The sequence below is a fragment of the Pseudorasbora parva genome, chromosome 3 (assembly GCF_024679245.1).
Source record: "Pseudorasbora parva isolate DD20220531a chromosome 3, ASM2467924v1, whole genome shotgun sequence".
Lineage (NCBI taxonomy): Eukaryota > Metazoa > Chordata > Actinopteri > Cypriniformes > Gobionidae > Pseudorasbora > Pseudorasbora parva.
Genome location: NC_090174.1, coordinates 64,084,677 through 64,103,264, shown reverse-complemented (window position 1 = coordinate 64,103,264; position 18,588 = coordinate 64,084,677). Strand labels below are relative to the sequence as shown.

Sequence of the window (18,588 nt, the reverse complement as noted above, 5' to 3'; positions counted from 1 at the left end):
TACCTGATGTGTAGTCAGGTGTGTGTGTGTGAATCGCTCTCCGCTTTACCTGATGTGTAGTCAGGTGTGTGTGTGTGTGTGAATCGCTCTCCGCTTTACCTGATGTGTAGTCAGGTGTGTGTGTGTGTGTGAATCGCTCTCCGCTTTACCTGATGTGTAGTCAGGTGTGTGTGTGAATCGCTCTCCGCTTTACCTGATGTGTAGTCAGGTGTGTGTGTGTGAATCGCTCTCCGCTTTACCTGATGTGTAGTCAGGTGTGTGTGTGTGAATCGCTCTCCGCTTTACCTGATGTGTAGTCAGGTGTGTGTGTGTGAATCGCTCTCCGCTTTACCTGATGTGTAGTCAGGTGTGTGTGTGTGAATCGCTCTCCGCTTTACCTGATGTGTAGTCAGGTGTGTGTGTGAATCGCTCTCCGCTTTACCTGATGTGTAGTCAGGTGTGTGTGTGAATCGCTCTCCGCTTTACCTGATGTGTAGTCAGGTGTGTGTGTGAATCGCTCTCCGCTTTACCTGATGTGTAGTCAGGTGTGTGTGTGAATCGCTCTCCGCTTTACCTGATGTGTAGTCAGGTGTGTGTGTGTGAATCGCTCTCCGCTTTACCTGATGTGTAGTCAGGTGTGTGTGTGAATCGCTCTCCGCTTTACCTGATGTGTAGTCAGGTGTGTGTGTGAATCGCTCTCCGCTTTACCTGATGTGTAGTCAGGTGTGTGTGTGAATCGCTCTCCGCTTTACCTGATGTGTAGTCAGGTGTGTGTGTGAATCGCTCTCCGCTTTACCTGATGTGTAGTCAGGTGTGTGTGTGAATCGCTCTCCGCTTTACCTGATGTGTAGTCAGGTGTGTGTGTGTGAATCGCTCTCCGCTTTACCTGATGTGTAGTCAGGTGTGTGTGTGAATCGCTCTCCGCTTTACCTGATGTGTAGTCAGGTGTGTGTGTGTGAATCGCTCTCCGCTTTACCTGATGTGTAGTCAGGTGTGTGTGTGAATCGCTCTCCGCTTTACCTGATGTGTAGTCAGGTGTGTGTGTGAATCGCTCTCCGCTTTACCTGATGTGTAGTCAGGTGTGTGTGTGTGAATCGCTCTCCGCTTTACCTGATGTGTAGTCAGGTGTGTGTGTGTGAATCGCTCTCCGCTTTACCTGATGTGTAGTCAGGTGTGTGTGTGAATCGCTCTCCGCTTTACCTGATGTGTAGTCAGGTGTGTGTGTGTGTGAATCGCTCTCCGCTTTACCTGATGTGTAGTCAGGTGTGTGTGTGTGAATCGCTCTCCGCTTTACCTGATGTGTAGTCAGGTGTGTGTGTGTGAATCGCTCTCCGCTTTACCTGATGTGTAGTCAGGTGTGTGTGTGTGAATCGCTCTCCGCTTTACCTGATGTGTAGTCAGGTGTGTGTGTGTGAATCGCTCTCCGCTTTACCTGATGTGTAGTCAGGTGTGTGTGTGTGTGAATCGCTCTCCGCTTTACCTGATGTGTAGTCAGGTGTGTGTGTGAATCGCTCTCCGCTTTACCTGATGTGTAGTCAGGTGTGTGTGTGTGTGAATCGCTCTCCGCTTTACCTGATGTGTAGTCAGGTGTGTGTGTGTGAATCGCTCTCCGCTTTACCTGATGTGTAGTCAGGTGTGTGTGTGTGTGAATCGCTCTCCGCTTTACCTGATGTGTAGTCAGGTGTGTGTGTGTGTGAATCGCTCTCCGCTTTACCTGATGTGTAGTCAGGTGTGTGTGTGAATCGCTCTCCGCTTTACCTGATGTGTAGTCAGGTGTGTGTGTGAATCGCTCTCCGCTTTACCTGATGTGTAGTCAGGTGTGTGTGTGTGAATCGCTCTCCGCTTTACCTGATGTGTAGTCAGGTGTGTGTGTGTGTGTGAATCGCTCTCCGCTTTACCTGATGTGTAGTCAGGTGTGTGTGTGTGTGTGAATCGCTCTCCGCTTTACCTGATGTGTAGTCAGGTGTGTGTGTGAATCGCTCTCCGCTTTACCTGATGTGTAGTCAGGTGTGTGTGTGTGTGAATCGCTCTCCGCTTTACCTGATGTGTAGTCAGGTGTGTGTGTGAATCGCTCTCCGCTTTACCTGATGTGTAGTCAGGTGTGTGTGTGAATCGCTCTCCGCTTTACCTGATGTGTAGTCAGGTGTGTGTGTGAATCGCTCTCCGCTTTACCTGATGTGTAGTCAGGTGTGTGTGTGAATCGCTCTCCGCTTTACCTGATGTGTAGTCAGGTGTGTGTGTGAATCGCTCTCCGCTTTACCTGATGTGTAGTCAGGTGTGTGTGTGAATCGCTCTCCGCTTTACCTGATGTGTAGTCAGGTGTGTGTGTGAATCGCTCTCCGCTTTACCTGATGTGTAGTCAGGTGTGTGTGTGTGAATCGCTCTCCGCTTTACCTGATGTGTAGTCAGGTGTGTGTGTGTGTGTGAATCGCTCTCCGCTTTACCTGATGTGTAGTCAGGTGTGTGTGTGTGTGAATCGCTCTCCGCTTTACCTGATGTGTAGTCAGGTGTGTGTGTGTGTGAATCGCTCTCCGCTTTACCTAATTTGTAGTCAGGTGTGTGTGTGAATCGCTCTCCGCTTTACCTGATGTGTAGTCAGGTGTGTGTGTGTGTGAATCTCTCTCCGCTTTACCTGATGTGTAGTCAGGTGTGTGTGTGAATCGCTCTCCGCTTTACCTGATGTGTAGTCAGGTGTGTGTGTGTGTGAATCACTCTCCGCTTTACCTGATGTGTAGTCAGGTGTGTGTGTGAATCGCTCTCCGCTTTACCTGATGTGTAGTCAGGTGTGTGTGTGAATCGCTCTCCGCTTTACCTGATGTGTAGTCAGGTGTGTGTGTGAATCGCTCTCCGCTTTACCTGATGTGTAGTCAGGTGTGTGTGTGTGTGTGAATCGCTCTCCGCTTTACCTGATGTGTAGTCAGGTGTGTGTGTGAATCGCTCTCCGCTTTACCTGATGTGTAGTCAGGTGTGTGTGTGTGTGAATCGCTCTCCGCTTTACCTGATGTGTAGTCAGGTGTGTGTGTGTGTGTGAATCGCTCTCCGCTTTACCTGATGTGTAGTCAGGTGTGTGTGTGAATCGCTCTCCGCTTTACCTGATGTGTAGTCAGGTGTGTGTGTGTGTGAATCGCTCTCCGCTTTACCTGATGTGTAGTCAGGTGTGTGTGTGAATCGCTCTCCGCTTTACCTGATGTGTAGTCAGGTGTGTGTGTGTGTGAATCGCTCTCCGCTTTACCTTATGTGTAGTCAGGTGTGTGTGTGAATCGCTCTCCGCTTTACCTGATGTGTAGTCAGGTGTGTGTGTGAATCGCTCTCCGCTTTACCTGATGTGTAGTCAGGTGTGTGTGTGTGTGAATCGCTCTCCGCTTTACCTGATGTGTAGTCAGGTGTGTGTGTGAATCGCTCTCCGCTTTACCTGATGTGTAGTCAGGTGTGTGTGTGTGAATCGCTCTCCGCTTTACCTGATGTGTAGTCAGGTGTGTGTGTGTGAATCGCTCTCCGCTTTACCTGATGTGTAGTCAGGTGTGTGTGTGAATCGCTCTCCGCTTTACCTGATGTGTAGTCAGGTGTGTGTGTGTGAATCGCTCTCCGCTTTACCTGATGTGTAGTCAGGTGTGTGTGTGTGAATCGCTCTCCGCTTTACCTGATGTGTAGTCAGGTGTGTGTGTGTGAATCTCTCTCCGCTTTACCTCATGTGTAGTCAGGTGTGTGTGTGTGTGAATCGCTCTCCGTTTTACCTGATGTGTAGTCAGGTGTGTGTGTGTGAATCGCTCTCCGCTTTACCTCATGTGTAGTCAGGTGTGTGTGTGAATCGCTCTCCGCTTTACCTGATGTGTAGTCAGGTGTGTGTGTGAATCGCTCTCCGCTTTACCTGATGTGTAGTCAGGTGTGTGTGTGTGAATCGCTCTCCGCTTTACCTCATGTGTAGTCAGGTGTGTGTGTGTGTGAATCGCTCTCCGCTTTACCTGATGTGTAGTCAGGTGTGTGTGTGTGAATCACTCTCCGCTTTACCTGATGTGTAGTCAGGTGTGTGTGTGTGAATCGCTCTCCGCTTTACCTGATGTGTAGTCAGGTGTGTGTGTGTGTGAATCGCTCTCCGCTTTACCTGATGTGTAGTCAGGTGTGTGTGTGAATCGCTCTCCGCTTTACCTGATGTGTAGTCAGGTGTGTGTGTGTGTGAATCGCTCTCCGCTTTACCTGATGTGTAGTCAGGTGTGTGTGTGTGTGAATCGCTCTCCGCTTTACCTGATGTGTAGTCAGGTGTGTGTGTGAATCGCTCTCCGCTTTACCTGATGTGTAGTCAGGTGTGTGTGTGTGAATCGCTCTCCGCTTTACCTGATGTGTAGTCAGGTGTGTGTGTGTGAATCGCTCTCCGCTTTACCTGATGTGTAGTCAGGTGTGTGTGTGTGAATCGCTCTCCGCTTTACCTGATGTGTAGTCAGGTGTGTGTGTGTGAATCGCTCTCCGCTTTACCTGATGTGTAGTCAGGTGTGTGTGTGAATCGCTCTCCGCTTTACCTGATGTGTAGTCAGGTGTGTGTGTGAATCGCTCTCCGCTTTACCTGATGTGTAGTCAGTTGTGTGTGTGTGAATCGCTCTCCGCTTTACCTGATGTGTAGTCAGGTGTGTGTTGTGAATCGCTCTCCGCTTTACCTGATGTGTAGTCAGGTGTGTGTGTGTGTGAATCGCTCTCCGCTTTACCTGATGTGTAGTCAGGTGTGTGTGTGTGAATCGCTCTCCGCTTTACCTGATGTGTAGTCAGGTGTGTGTGTGTGAATCGCTCTCCGCTTTACCTGATGTGTAGTCAGGTGTGTGTGTGAATCGCTCTCCGCTTTACCTGATGTGTAGTCAGGTGTGTGTGTGTGAATCGCTCTCCGCTTTACCTGATGTGTAGTCAGGTGTGTGTGTGAATCGCTCTCCGCTTTACCTGATGTGTAGTCAGGTGTGTGTGTGTGTGAATCGCTCTCCGCTTTACCTGATGTGTAGTCAGGTGTGTGTGTGAATCGCTCTCCGCTTTACCTGATGTGTAGTCAGGTGTGTGTGTGTGTGTGAATCGCTCTCCGCTTTACCTGATGTGTAGTCAGGTGTGTGTGTGTGAATCGCTCTCCGCTTTACCTGATGTGTAGTCAGGTGTGTGTGTGTGTGAATCGCTCTCCGCTTTACCTGATGTGTAGTCAGGTGTGTGTGTGTGTGTGAATCGCTCTCCGCTTTACCTGATGTGTAGTCAGGTGTGTGTGTGAATCGCTCTCCGCTTTACCTGATGTGTAGTCAGGTGTGTGTGTGAATCGCTCTCCGCTTTACCTGATGTGTAGTCAGGTGTGTGTGTGTGAATCGCTCTCCGCTTTACCTGATGTGTAGTCAGGTGTGTGTGTGTGTGTGAATCGCTCTCCGCTTTACCTGATGTGTAGTCAGGTGTGTGTGTGTGTGTGAATCGCTCTCCGCTTTACCTGATGTGTAGTCAGGTGTGTGTGTGTGTGAATCGCTCTCCGCTTTACCTGATGTGTAGTCAGGTGTGTGTGTGAATCGCTCTCCGCTTTACCTGATGTGTAGTCAGGTGTGTGTGTGAATCGCTCTCCGCTTTACCTGATGTGTAGTCAGGTGTGTGTGTGAATCGCTCTCCGCTTTACCTGATGTGTAGTCAGGTGTGTGTGTGTGTGAATCGCTCTCCGCTTTACCTGATGTGTAGTCAGGTGTGTGTGTGTGTGAATCGCTCTCCGCTTTACCTGATGTGTAGTCAGGTGTGTGTGTGTGTGAATCGCTCTCCGCTTTACCTGATGTGTAGTCAGGTGTGTGTGTGAATCGCTCTCCTCTTTACCTGATGTGTAGTCAGGTGTGTGTGTGAATCGCTCTCCGCTTTACCTGATGTGTAGTCAGGTGTGTGTGTGTGTGTGAATCGCTCTCCGCTTTACCTGATGTGTAGTCAGGTGTGTGTGTGAATCGCTCTCCGCTTTACCTGATGTGTAGTCAGGTGTGTGTGTGTGTGTGAATCGCTCTCCGCTTTACCTGATGTGTAGTCAGGTGTGTGTGTGTGTGAATCGCTCTCCGCTTTACCTGATGTGTAGTCAGGTGTGTGTGTGTGTGAATCGCTCTCCGCTTTACCTGATGTGTAGTCAGGTGTGTGTGTGAATCGCTCTCCGCTTTACCTGATGTGTAGTCAGGTGTGTGTGTGAATCGCTCTCCGCTTTACCTGATGTGTAGTCAGGTGTGTGTGTGAATCGCTCTCCGCTTTACCTGATGTGTAGTCAGGTGTGTGTGTGTGTGTGAATCGCTCTCCGCTTTACCTGATGTGTAGTCAGGTGTGTGTGTGTGTGAATCGCTCTCCGCTTTACCTGATGTGTAGTCAGGTGTGTGTGTGTGTGAATCGCTCTCCGCTTTACCTGATGTGTAGTCAGGTGTGTGTGTGAATCTCTCTCCGCTTTACCTGATGTGTAGTCAGGTGTGTGTGTGTGTGAATCGCTCTCCTCTTTACCTGATGTGTAGTCAGGTGTGTGTGTGAATCGCTCTCCGCTTTACCTGATGTGTAGTCAGGTGTGTGTGTGTGTGAATCGCTCTCCGCTTTACCTGATGTGTAGTCAGGTGTGTGTGTGTGTGAATCGCTCTCCGCTTTACCTGATGTGTAGTCAGGTGTGTGTGTGAATCGCTCTCCGCTTTACCTGATGTGTAGTCAGGTGTGTGTGTGTGTGTGAATCGCTCTCCGCTTTACCTGATGTGTAGTCAGGTGTGTGTGTGAATCGCTCTCCGCTTTACCTGATGTGTAGTCAGGTGTGTGTGTGAATCGCTCTCCGCTTTACCTGATGTGTAGTCAGGTGTGTGTGTGAATCGCTCTCCGCTTTACCTGATGTGTAGTCAGGTGTGTGTGTGTGTGTGAATCGCTCTCCGCTTTACCTGATGTGTAGTCAGGTGTGTGTGTGAATCGCTCTCCGCTTTACCTGATGTGTAGTCAGGTGTGTGTGTGAATCGCTCTCCGCTTTACCTGATGTGTAGTCAGGTGTGTGTGTGTGAATCGCTCTCCGCTTTACCTGATGTGTAGTCAGGTGTGTGTGTGTGTGTGAATCGCTCTCCGCTTTACCTGATGTGTAGTCAGGTGTGTGTGTGTGTGAATCGCTCTCCGCTTTACCTGATGTGTAGTCAGGTGTGTGTGTGAATCGCTCTCCGCTTTACCTGATGTGTAGTCAGGTGTGTGTGTGTGTGAATCGCTCTCCGCTTTACCTCATGTGTAGTCAGGTGTGTGTGTGAATCGCTCTCCGCTTTACCTGATGTGTAGTCAGGTGTGTGTGTGAATCGCTCTCCGCTTTACCTGATGTGTAGTCAGGTGTGTGTGTGTGTGTGAATCGCTCTCCGCTTTACCTGATGTGTAGTCAGGTGTGTGTGTGAATCGCTCTCCGCTTTACCTGATGTGTAGTCAGGTGTGTGTGTGTGAATCGCTCTCCGCTTTACCTCATGTGTAGTCAGGTGTGTGTGTGTGTGAATCGCTCTCCGCTTTACCTGATGTGTAGTCAGGTGTGTGTGTGTGAATCGCTCTCCGCTTTACCTGATGTGTAGTCAGGTGTGTGTGTGAATCGCTCTCCGCTTTACCTGATGTGTAGTCAGGTGTGTGTGTGTGAATCGCTCTCCGCTTTACCTGATGTGTAGTCAGGTGTGTGTGTGAATCGCTCTCCGCTTTACCTGATGTGTAGTCAGGTGTGTGTGTTTGAATCGCTCTCCGCTTTACCTGATGTGTAGTCAGGTGTGTGTGTGTGTGTGTGTGAATCGCTCTCCGCTTTACCTGATGTGTAGTCAGGTGTGTGTGTGTGTGAATCGCTCTCCGCTTTACCTGATGTGTAGTCAGGTGTGTGTGTGTGTGTGAATCGCTCTCCGCTTTACCTGATGTGTAGTCAGCTGTGTGTGTGTGAATCGCTCTCCGCTTTACCTGATGTGTAGTCAGGTGTGTGTGTGAATCGCTCTCCGCTTTACCTGATGTGTAGTCAGGTGTGTGTGTGTGTGAATCGCTCTCCGCTTTACCTGATGTGTAGTCAGGTGTGTGTGTGAATCGCTCTCTGCTTTACCTGATGTGTAGTCAGGTGTGTGTGTGTGTGAATCGCTCTCTGCTTTACCTGATGTGTAGTCAGGTGTGTGTGTGTGTGTGAATCGCTCTCCGCTTTACCTGATGTGTAGTCAGGTGTGTGTGTGAATCGCTCTCCGCTTTACCTGATGTGTAGTCAGGTGTGTGTGTGAATCGCTCTCTGCTTTACCTGATGTGTAGTCAGGTGTGTGTGTGAATCGCTCTCCGCTTTACCTGATGTGTAGTCAGGTGTGTGTGTGTGTGTGTGTGAATCGCTCTCCGCTTTACCTGATGTGTAGTCAGGTGTGTGTGTGTGAATCGCTCTCCGCTTTACCTGATGTGTAGTCAGGTGTGTGTGAATCGCTCTCCGCTTTACCTCATGTGTAGTCAGGTGTGTGTGTGTGAATCGCTCTCCGCTTTACCTGATGTGTAGTCAGGTGTGTGTGTGTGTGATTCGCTCTCCGCTTTACCTGATGTGTAGTCAGGTGTGTGTGTGAATCTCTTCTAAAGTGTTAAACGAGTCCTCTGTGGTCATGATCTGGTGGTTTTCCGTCTGCCGAACGGATGATGTTTGGCTTCGGCCGTTTGGAGCGTCTCTAGAGAAGGCATTCGGGAGTTAAACTCGAGCAGGTTGTGAACTGTGCATGATTTCGGCAGCTTTATCCTCAGCGTTCAGAGGTCATGCAGCGAGGAGATGAGAAACAACTGCAGCCGCTGCATCAAAACGACTCCAGCTGTGTGTGTGTGTGTGTGTGTGTGTGTGTGTGTGTGTGTGTGTGTGTGTGTGTGTGTGTGTGTGTGTGTGTGTGTGTGTGTGTGTGTGTGTGTGTGTGTGTGTGTGTGTGTGTGTGTGTGTGTGTGTGTGTGTGTGTTATGTAATGTAATGTAATGTAATGTAATGTAATGTGTGTGTGTTTCCCGAGCAGAGCCTGGAGTGCAGAGAGAGCTGTCGTTCCTCCAGAGACCTCAGAAGGTTACGGCTCTACAGGGCTCAGATGCGGTTCTGGAATGCTCCGCCTCCGGCTTTCCCAATCCGTCCTTCTATTGGCTGAGAGGAAGCGAGCTCATCCAGAGCCGGTGAGCACACACAGCACCAGCCTTTGTTCTACAACACTAGCTGCTAAAATAAACTCTATTCACTCGTTTATCTGATCATAACTCCAGTACCTCAGTGAAATATTCCTCCAGTAGATCATCTGTTCTCTATGTGAATATATAGTAAAGTGTGATTTATTCCTGTGATCATCATCATCATTACTCTTCAGAGTCACATGATCCTTCACTAATCACTCTCATATCTGATGATCAACACACAGTTATGATTATTATCAGCTCATATTTCTGTGGAAACTGATCCATTTTATTTTTTGAGGATTCTTTGAAAAATAGAATAATATTGTCAAAATCTTAGCATAAACATATTTATACATCTATTAAACATTTTAGGTGGATGTTTGTGTAAAAAAATTTAAATGTTGCGACTTGTTTTTACAATGTTCAGAGAACATTTAAATGTAACGTTCTCATAACGTTTGAAGAATGACACAATGTAACGTTCCCATAACGTCTGAAGAATGACACAATGTAACGTTCCCATAACGTTTGAAGAATGACACAATGTAACGTTCCCATAACATTTGAAGAATGACACAATGTAACGTTCCCTTAACGTTTGAAGAATGATACAATGTAACGTTCCCATAACGTTTGAAGAATGACACAATGTAACGTTCCCTTAACGTTTGAAGAATGACACAATGTAACGTTCTCATAACGTTTGAAGAATGACACAATGTAACGTTCCCATAACGTCTGAAGAATGACACAATTTAACGTTTCCCATAACGTTTGAAAAATGACACAATGTAACGTTCCCATAACGTTTGAAGAATGACACAATGTAACGTTCCCTTAACGTTTGAAGAATGATACAATGTAACGTTCCCATAACGTTTGAAGAATGACACAATGTAACGTTCCCATAACGTTTGAAGAATGATACAATGTAACGTTCCCATAACATTTGAAGAATGACACAATGTAACGTTCTCATAACGTTTGAAGAATGACACAATGTAACGTTCCCATAACGTTTGAAGAATGACACAATGTAACGTTCCCATAACGTTTGAAGAATGACACAATGTAACGTTCCCATAACGTTTGAAGAATGATACAATGTAACGTTCCCATAACGTTTGAAGAATGATACAATGTAACGTTCCCATAACGTTTGAAGAATGACACAATGTAACGTTCCCTTAACGTTTGAAGAATGACACAATGTAACGTTCTCATAACGTTTGAAGAATGACACAATGTAACGTTCCCTTAACGTTTGAAGAATGACACAATGTAACGTTCTCATAACGTTTGAAGAATGACACAATGTAACGTTCCCATAACGTTTGAAGAATGACACAATGTAACGTTCCCATAACGTTTGAAGAATGATACAATGTAACGTTCCCATAATGTTTGAAGAATGACACAATGTAACGTTCCCATAACGTTTGAAGAATGATACAATGTAACGTTCCCATAACGTTTGAAGAATGATACAATGTAACGTTCCCATAATGTTTGAAGAATGACACAATGTAACGTTCCATAACGTTTGAAGAATGATACAATGTAACGTTCTCATAACGTTTGAAGAATGACACAATGTAACGTTCTCATAACGTTTGAAGAATGACACAATGTAACGTTCCCATAACGTTTGAAGAATGACACAATGTAACGTTCCCATAACGTTTGAAGAATGACACAATGTAACGTTCCCATAATGTTTGAAGAAGGACACAATGTAACGTTCCCAGAACGTTTGAAGAATGACACAATGTAACGTTCTTTTAACGTTTGAAGAATGACACAATGTAACGTTCCCTTAACGTTTGAAGAATGATACAATGTAACGTTCTCTTAACGTTTGAAGAATGACACAATGTAACGTTCCCATAACGTTGTAAGAAGGACACAATGTAACGTTCCCATAACGTTTGAAGAATGACACAATGTAACGTTCCCATAATGTTTGAAGAAGGACACAATGTAACGTTCTCATAACGTTTGAAGAATGACACAATGTAACGTTCCCATAACGTTTGAAGAATGACACAATGTAACGTTCTCATAACGTTTGAAGAATGACACAATGTAACGTTCTCATAACGTTTGAAGAATGACACAATGTAACGTTCCCATAACGTTTGAAGAATGATACAATGTAACGTTCTCATAACGTTTGAAGAATGACACAATGTAACGTTCTCATAACGTTTGAAGAATGACACAATGTAACGTTCCCATAACGTTTGAAGAATGACACAATGTAACGTTCTCATAACGTTTGAAGAATGACACAATGTAACGTTCCCATAACGTTTGAAGAATGATACAATGTAACGTTCTCATAACGTTTGAAGAAGGACACAATGTAACGTTCCCATAACGTTTGAAGAATGACACAATGTAACGTTCTCATAACGTTTGAAGAATGATACAATGTAACGTTCTCATAACGTTTGAAGAATGACACAATGTAACGTTCCCATAATGTTTGAAGAAGGACACAATGTAACGTTCTCATAACGTTTGAAGAATGACACAATGTAACGTTCCCATAACGTTTGAAGAATGACACAATGTAACGTTCTCATAACGTTTGAAGAATGACACAATGTAACGTTCTCATAACGTTTGAAGAATGACACAATGTAACGTTCCCATAACGTTTGAAGAATGATACAATGTAACGTTCTCATAACGTTTGAAGAATGACACAATGTAACGTTCTCATAACGTTTGAAGAATGACACAATGTAACGTTCCCATAACGTTTGAAGAATGACACAATGTAACGTTCTCATAACGTTTGAAGAATGACACAATGTAACGTTCCCATAACGTTTGAAGAATGATACAATGTAACGTTCTCATAACGTTTGAAGAATGACACAATGTAACGTTCTCATAACGTTTGAAGAATGACACAATGTAACGTTCTCATAACGTTTGAAGAATGACACAATGTAACGTTCCCATAACGTTTGAAGAATGACACAATGTAACGTTCCCATAACGTTTGAAGAATGACACAATGTAACGTTCCCATAACGTTTGAAGAATGACACAATGTAACGTTCCCATAACGTTTGAAGAATGACACAATGTAACGTTCTCATAACGTTTGAAGAATGACACAATGTAACGTTCCCATAACGTCTGAAGAATGATACAATGTAACGTTCTCATAACGTTTGAAGAATGACACAATGTAACGTTCTCATAACGTTTGAAGAATGACACAATGTAACGTTCTCATAACGTTTGAAGAATGATACAATGTAACGTTCCCATAACGTTTGAAGAATGACACAATGTAACGTTCTCATAACGTTTGAAGAAGGACACAATGTAACGTTCCCATAACGTTTGAAGAATGACACAATGTAACATTCCCATAACGTTTGAAGAATGACACAATGTAACATTCCCATAACGTTTGAAGAATGACACAATGTAACGTTCCCTTAACATTTGAAGAATGACACAATGTAACGTTCCCATAACATTTGAAGAATGACACAATGTAACGTTTGGCAGCTGATCTTTATATTAACCCCATTTTGGCTTGAGGGCAAAATGAGTGTTTCTGTAGATTCTCTCTAGCCGAACGTTAGCGTCAGAGGAAGGACTCTCAGGTGTGTCAGGGAGCTTCATATCTCCTAAAGTGAATGCTGTTTCCTGATTCTCTCTCAGATCGAAGAAATACTCTCTGCTGAGCGGAAGCAACCTCCTGATTAGCAGCGTGACGGACGACGATTCGGGAAGCTACACCTGCGTCGCTCAGAACAAACACCAGAATATCTCGGCGTCCTGCGAGCTCTCGGTGCTCGGTGAGTTCACTCCTCGTCACGTCATTTCATCAGAACCGCCGGATGATTGCACGTCTCGGTGTTGAGCTGAATTATTCCTGAATGGTTATCGTTTGGATTAGTCCAGGTCTTTATACAACCAGCCAAACGGTAACACTTCAGTACGGGGAGCACATATTCACTATTAACTCCGTCTTCTGCCTCATAAACTCCTAATGTACTGCTTATTAATAGTTAGTGCGGTAGTTTTTGTAGCGTTTAAGTTTAGGTATTGGGTCGGATTAAGGGATGTAGAATAAGCTCATGCAGAATAAGGCATTAATATGAGCTTTAGAAGTGCTCATAAACAGACAATATCATAGGAATATGATGATCATAAGACACTAGTTAATAGTTAATAACTCAACCTTATAATAAAGTGTTACCAAATAGTGTCTGAAGCTTTCAGTGGCGAGAAACAATGCAGTGTTGTTGTGCTTGTTCAGTGTTCGATTAGAGTTTATCATGTTCATGCATTGAGTTTTACATCAGTGACCCGAGACGGCTGGAAGGAAGTCTACCTACAGTGGCCTTCATCAATATACACACAGCAAAAAGGCTTTTCTTACTTAGTATTTTGTCTTGTTTCTAGTCTAAATATCTAAAGAGTCTTAAAGGGCTACTTCAGCGCTGGGAAGATGAATCTGTATTTAAACTGGGTCATTAATGTAGTAGATATGGGAAATTATTTTTGAATTTGGTGCCTTCTAGACTGAGAAAAGACAGTATTTTTGTCTCATGGGGATGAAAGACTACAACTCCCAGAATGCTTTGCTGCCCAGTGAGGCCATTCCCAAAGCCACCGCTACTGGATAACTGTGACTGAGTTAGAGAAGACGTGTGTGTTCAATATAACGATCGAGTCGCCTCGTGAGTCTCACAGCACTAACTCAGATTAGGAGTCAGATTACATTTAACGTTATAAATGAGCTGATGAGCTCTCGTGATGAGAGCTGAGGTAATCGCGACTACACTCGCGGCATACATTCACAACGCAAGCTCAGTCTGGAGCGTTTCAGTTCATGCCTTTGGAAGCTTAACTTTCATAGAAATTAATTTGAGAAGTTAAAAGACTTCCATTGCTTAGCATCCGTTTAAATGAGTGCCTGAGCTGAGCTGAGCTGTGAGTGTGATCTCCATCCTCATGAGCGGGTGTAAAACATGTGGAAATGGCTCCCTCTGCTGGCTGTAGTCTTTAGCCTTTGGCCAAACCTTCCTAAGATAAAGCAAATATCGTTAATTTGCGTCATGGGAGGAATTTTTCCAGAAATAAAATGTATAAATCTCTTGTCTCAGGGGAATATGAGTAGGGAAAACCACAATCATTTGAATATACTCCAGGGTTTCTACTGATACAAAGCCATATGCTAATCGCTGAAGATACCCTTTAAAACAAGAAACATTTACTAGACAAGTCAAAATTATTGTCTTGTTTTGGGGGCAAAATAACTCAAACTTAAAAGAGTTTTTGCTTAAAATAAGATCAATAATCTGCCAATGGGGTGAGAAAAATAATCTTGTTTCCTGTTTGAATTAAGATTATTTTTCTCACCCCATTGGCAGATTATTTATCTTATTTTAAGCAAAAACTCTCTTCATTTTGAGTTATTTTCCCCAAAACAAGACAATTACTTTTGCTTGTCTAGTAAATGTTTCTTAATGTAAGAATGTTTAGAGGTTTGGACTAGAAACGAGACAAAAATACTGAGTAAGAAGAGCATTTTGTGTAGTTGTAGTGTTTTTCATTTCTGCTTTAAGCACCGGAGCTCTTGTAGACGGACGCTCTGTGGTTGTTTAAAGAGGCTTTTTAAGTGAAGCATTTTGCATGAATGCCCTTCGGATTCACGCTGTAAGATCTGCGAGTTTGCCGATGTCTCTGGATGATGGTTTCGGAGGACGGGCGCGTCCCAGACTCGCATTACAGGCGCCAATGATCGCTCAGATCCGTCTGGAAATCCATTCTCTTTCATTGCCAGAGGTGTGGATATAATTGAAGCCACGGCCTCCTCTAGTTAGATGAGCCAATCTGCTTTGGGCAGAAGACACATTTTATCCCAGACTTAAAAAGTCATCAGCATTTGAGCTTCTTGTGATTAAAACGGTATCTTTTATCCTGTCAGATAGTCAACTAGACGTGCGGTGAAGCTACATTCATCCATACTGCAAAACCGCATCAGTAACCTGTTCATAAGCAGCCGCAGACATCTGTTCTCAGAGCAGTGTGAGCGAGATCCAGAAGAGCTGTAGGCCCGCGCGGACGTCCTGCTGGATTAATATTCATGTGTTGTTTTGAAGGAGTGCGTTTGAGTTTGTGTGGGATTAAAGTGATTCTGAAGAAACTTTGACTCTTTTGTGAAGAAATCCTTGTTTTTTGATCTGATTCTCGTGTCCAAGAGTTTCATGTTGCTTTGTGAGATTCTCCATTTGATCGTTAGCTCTTTGAAATCAGCTTTTTGTTCTTGTTTTTATTTTCCCATCCGTGTAAACCTCTGTTTATATTCAGTGGTTATTATGTCAGACTTCACAGCTTTGCATGTTTTTGTAGATGTTTGGTTCGATTGATAAAGCGGATGGTTCAGATTCTGTTTTCTCATTAGATGCTGGTAAACACGAGCTCTATTCAACAGTTAGCTCTAATTGGCCGTTCATAGATCAGCGCTGAGAGGCGTCAATGTTTGTTGCGCCTGTGGATAGAGAGAGAGAGAGAGAGAGAGAGAGAGAGAGAGAGAGAGAGAGAGAGAGAGAGAGAGAGAGAGAGAGAGAGAGAGAGAGAGAGAGAGAGAGAGAGAGAGAGAGAGAGAGAGAGACTGACTGACATAAATCCTGATGCTTTAGATTGTTTACTATTTTCCTCAAGAAGAAAGATGCGAAGTAACTCACCAGTTTTTATCTGAAATGTAAATGTTGGCAACATTTTTATAAAAGTGTTACAAACCCCATTCCAAAAAAGTTGGGACATTGATCAAATTGTGAATAAAAAAAGGAATGCAATAATTTACAAATCTCATAAACTTATATTTTATTCCCAATAGAATATAGATAACATATCAAATGTTGGAAGTGAGACATTTTGAAATGTCATGCCAAATATCGGCTCATTTTGGATTTCATGAGAGCTACACGTTCCGAAAAAGTTGGGACAGGGAGCAATAAGAGGCCGGAGAAGTTAAATGTTCACATAAGGAACAGCTGGAGGACCAATCTGCAGCTTATTAGGTCAATGGGAACATGATTGGGTATAAAAAGAGATATCGCCTTCAATGCTGAAAGGTCTATCCAAGTTCTAGAACAACATCTGCTCCATCCAGACGGCGTCTCTTTCAGGGAAGACCTTGCCTTCTCCAACATGACAATGCCAGAGCACACACTGCATCAATTACAGCATCATGGCTGAGCAGAAGAAGGATCCGGCACTGAAATGGCCAGCCTGCAGTCCAGATCTTTCACCATTAGAAAACATTTGGCGCATCATAAAGAGGAAGATGCGATAAAGAAGACCTGAGACAGTTGAGCAGCTAGAAGCCTGTATTAGACAAGAATGGGACAACATTCCTATTCCTAAACTTGAGCAGCTCGTCTCCTCAGTCCCCAGACGTTTGCAGACTGATATAAACAGAAGAGGGGATGACACACAGCGGGAAACACGGCCACGGCACAACTTTACTGAGATGTGTTGATGCCACGAAATTTTAAATCAGCTTATTTCCCCCTTAAAATTATACATTTTCTCAGTTTAAACATTTGATGTCTATGGTGTATTCTGACTAAAATATTGACATTTTTAAACGTACGCATCACTGCATTCTGTTTTTATCCGCAATTTGTACAGTGGCCCAACTTTTTTGGTTTCTACATTGATAATCTGACACTACCGGACTGATCAGCTGACAGGAGGATATACTTCAGTGAATTTATCCGTAATGCATACATCTTTTCCCTATTAAAATCCCATCCACTCCTGGTCAAGAACATTTTTTCCAAATATTTACAAAGAATGTAATATTTCATAATTTTGATTTAAACTGCAATGTTTTTTCAAAATGTATAACATTTACGACTGGCCATTTATCCAGTTATAGAAAGACTGCCGGATATTTGACACTCAGTGGCAGCTTTAATTATTATTATGATTATTAACCTGATGGTTTAATGAGGTGTGTTGATGTTGCCTTTGGTGGCGTTTAATTCGTGTTTCTTTAGAATAATGACACTTGTCTTCTCTAGAGCTGCTTTACTGATAAATCATTTTTGATGCTGTTTTCATTTAGCAAGTCTTGATATCTTCAATCATTTCTCCAGTAAATGTCTTGATTTTCCATAGTGCACGGGCCGTCTCTTTAGTCTAGCTAGTGCCTTTAAAAAGGGAGGAATCCAGCGTGTGTGTGTGTGTGTGTGTGTGTGTGTGTGTGTGTGTGTGTGTGTGTGTGTGTGTGTGTGTGTGTGTGTGCGTGTGTGTGTGTGTGTGATGGGTAGGTTTAGGGGCAGGGCCAGTGTAGGGGGATAGGATGTACAGTTTGTACAGTATGAAATCCATTACGCCTATGGAAAGTCCCCATTAAACATGGAAACACGACTTGTGCGTGTGTGTGTGTGTGTGTGTGTGTGCGTGTGTGTGTGTGTGTGTGTGTGTGTGTGTGTGTGTGTGTGTGTGGGGGGGTGAGAGATGCTCTTGAACAGATGTCTTGTATGAAACGGCAATGTATGGTAATTATTGTACATGACACCTGCGTCGCCTTTAATTAAACATAAGCTTTGTGGAAACTTTCTGCCACTTTTAATTGGTTCTTCAACACTGCAGTATCCACATTAGATTCAAATATTAGGTGGGTATATTTTTGTATTGGAGTGTTTTTTCGGCCGCTCTCCAGGGATAACGTTAAGCGAGAGTCGAATCTCATTGATGTTCATTATAAGCATCAGAATTTAATCTTCTATATCAGCATCTCTACCACATTGTATATTTTGCTTAGTTTGGGCCTCTGATATGAATATGATTTCTGACGTCTTCTCTGGGGTTTAGTAATCTCTCCGGCACATGAAGAGTTGAACACACACACACACACACACACACACACACACACACACACACACACACACACACACACACACTCTTTTGTCCATCGCTGGAGGCTGTGCTGAGACTTCTACTGTAAATCTACGGCTGTCGTGAGTGAACCCGAGTGGCTCATTAGTTTGGCCTCAACTGGTTTGACTGGCAGGTCAGTGGAGTCCATTTAAAGGAGGTCTGGCCTGAACCCAAGTGTGTGTGTGTGTGTGTGTGTGTTTGTGTGTGTGTGAGGGTCATCCAGCATCGGATAATGAGGCTCCATCGGGTTGGCTGGTGTGTTTTTGCTGCCAATTAGTTCACTCATCGTTGACTGGGAGAAAGGAAGGAAACGCAGTCAGTGTAAAATACAAGTGTCATCAGCCAGTTCAGGATCGGCTCTGAGAGTGTCAAGACGTTTAACCGGAGCACACTCCACATCCCAAACAGAGACAGTCATCGAGTCACACCAGGGGGGATTTTAACGATCTGAGGGCTTCGTTTCTGAATCCACCTCTGCTAGTTTAACGACGGAAACGGCTCATGGTCTAAAAGGGTCGTCCCTCACCTCTTAATGAGTCATGGGTGTGTTTAGGGCGTAACGTGCAA

General features: G+C 44.3%; 1 protein-coding gene across 1 annotated transcript in view; it reads left to right on the top strand.

Annotated features, from left to right (window-relative positions):
- The window catches only part of dcc (DCC netrin 1 receptor), a 284,296-nt gene that overhangs the window by 122,191 nt on the left and 143,517 nt on the right, over positions 1 to 18,588 (top strand). Inside the window, exons 4-5 of the mRNA XM_067439804.1 lie at positions 8,943 to 9,093; positions 12,781 to 12,917. Coding sequence (XP_067295905.1) covers positions 8,943 to 9,093; positions 12,781 to 12,917 — 288 coding nt within the window. The remainder of the gene's footprint in view (positions 1 to 8,942; positions 9,094 to 12,780; positions 12,918 to 18,588) is intronic.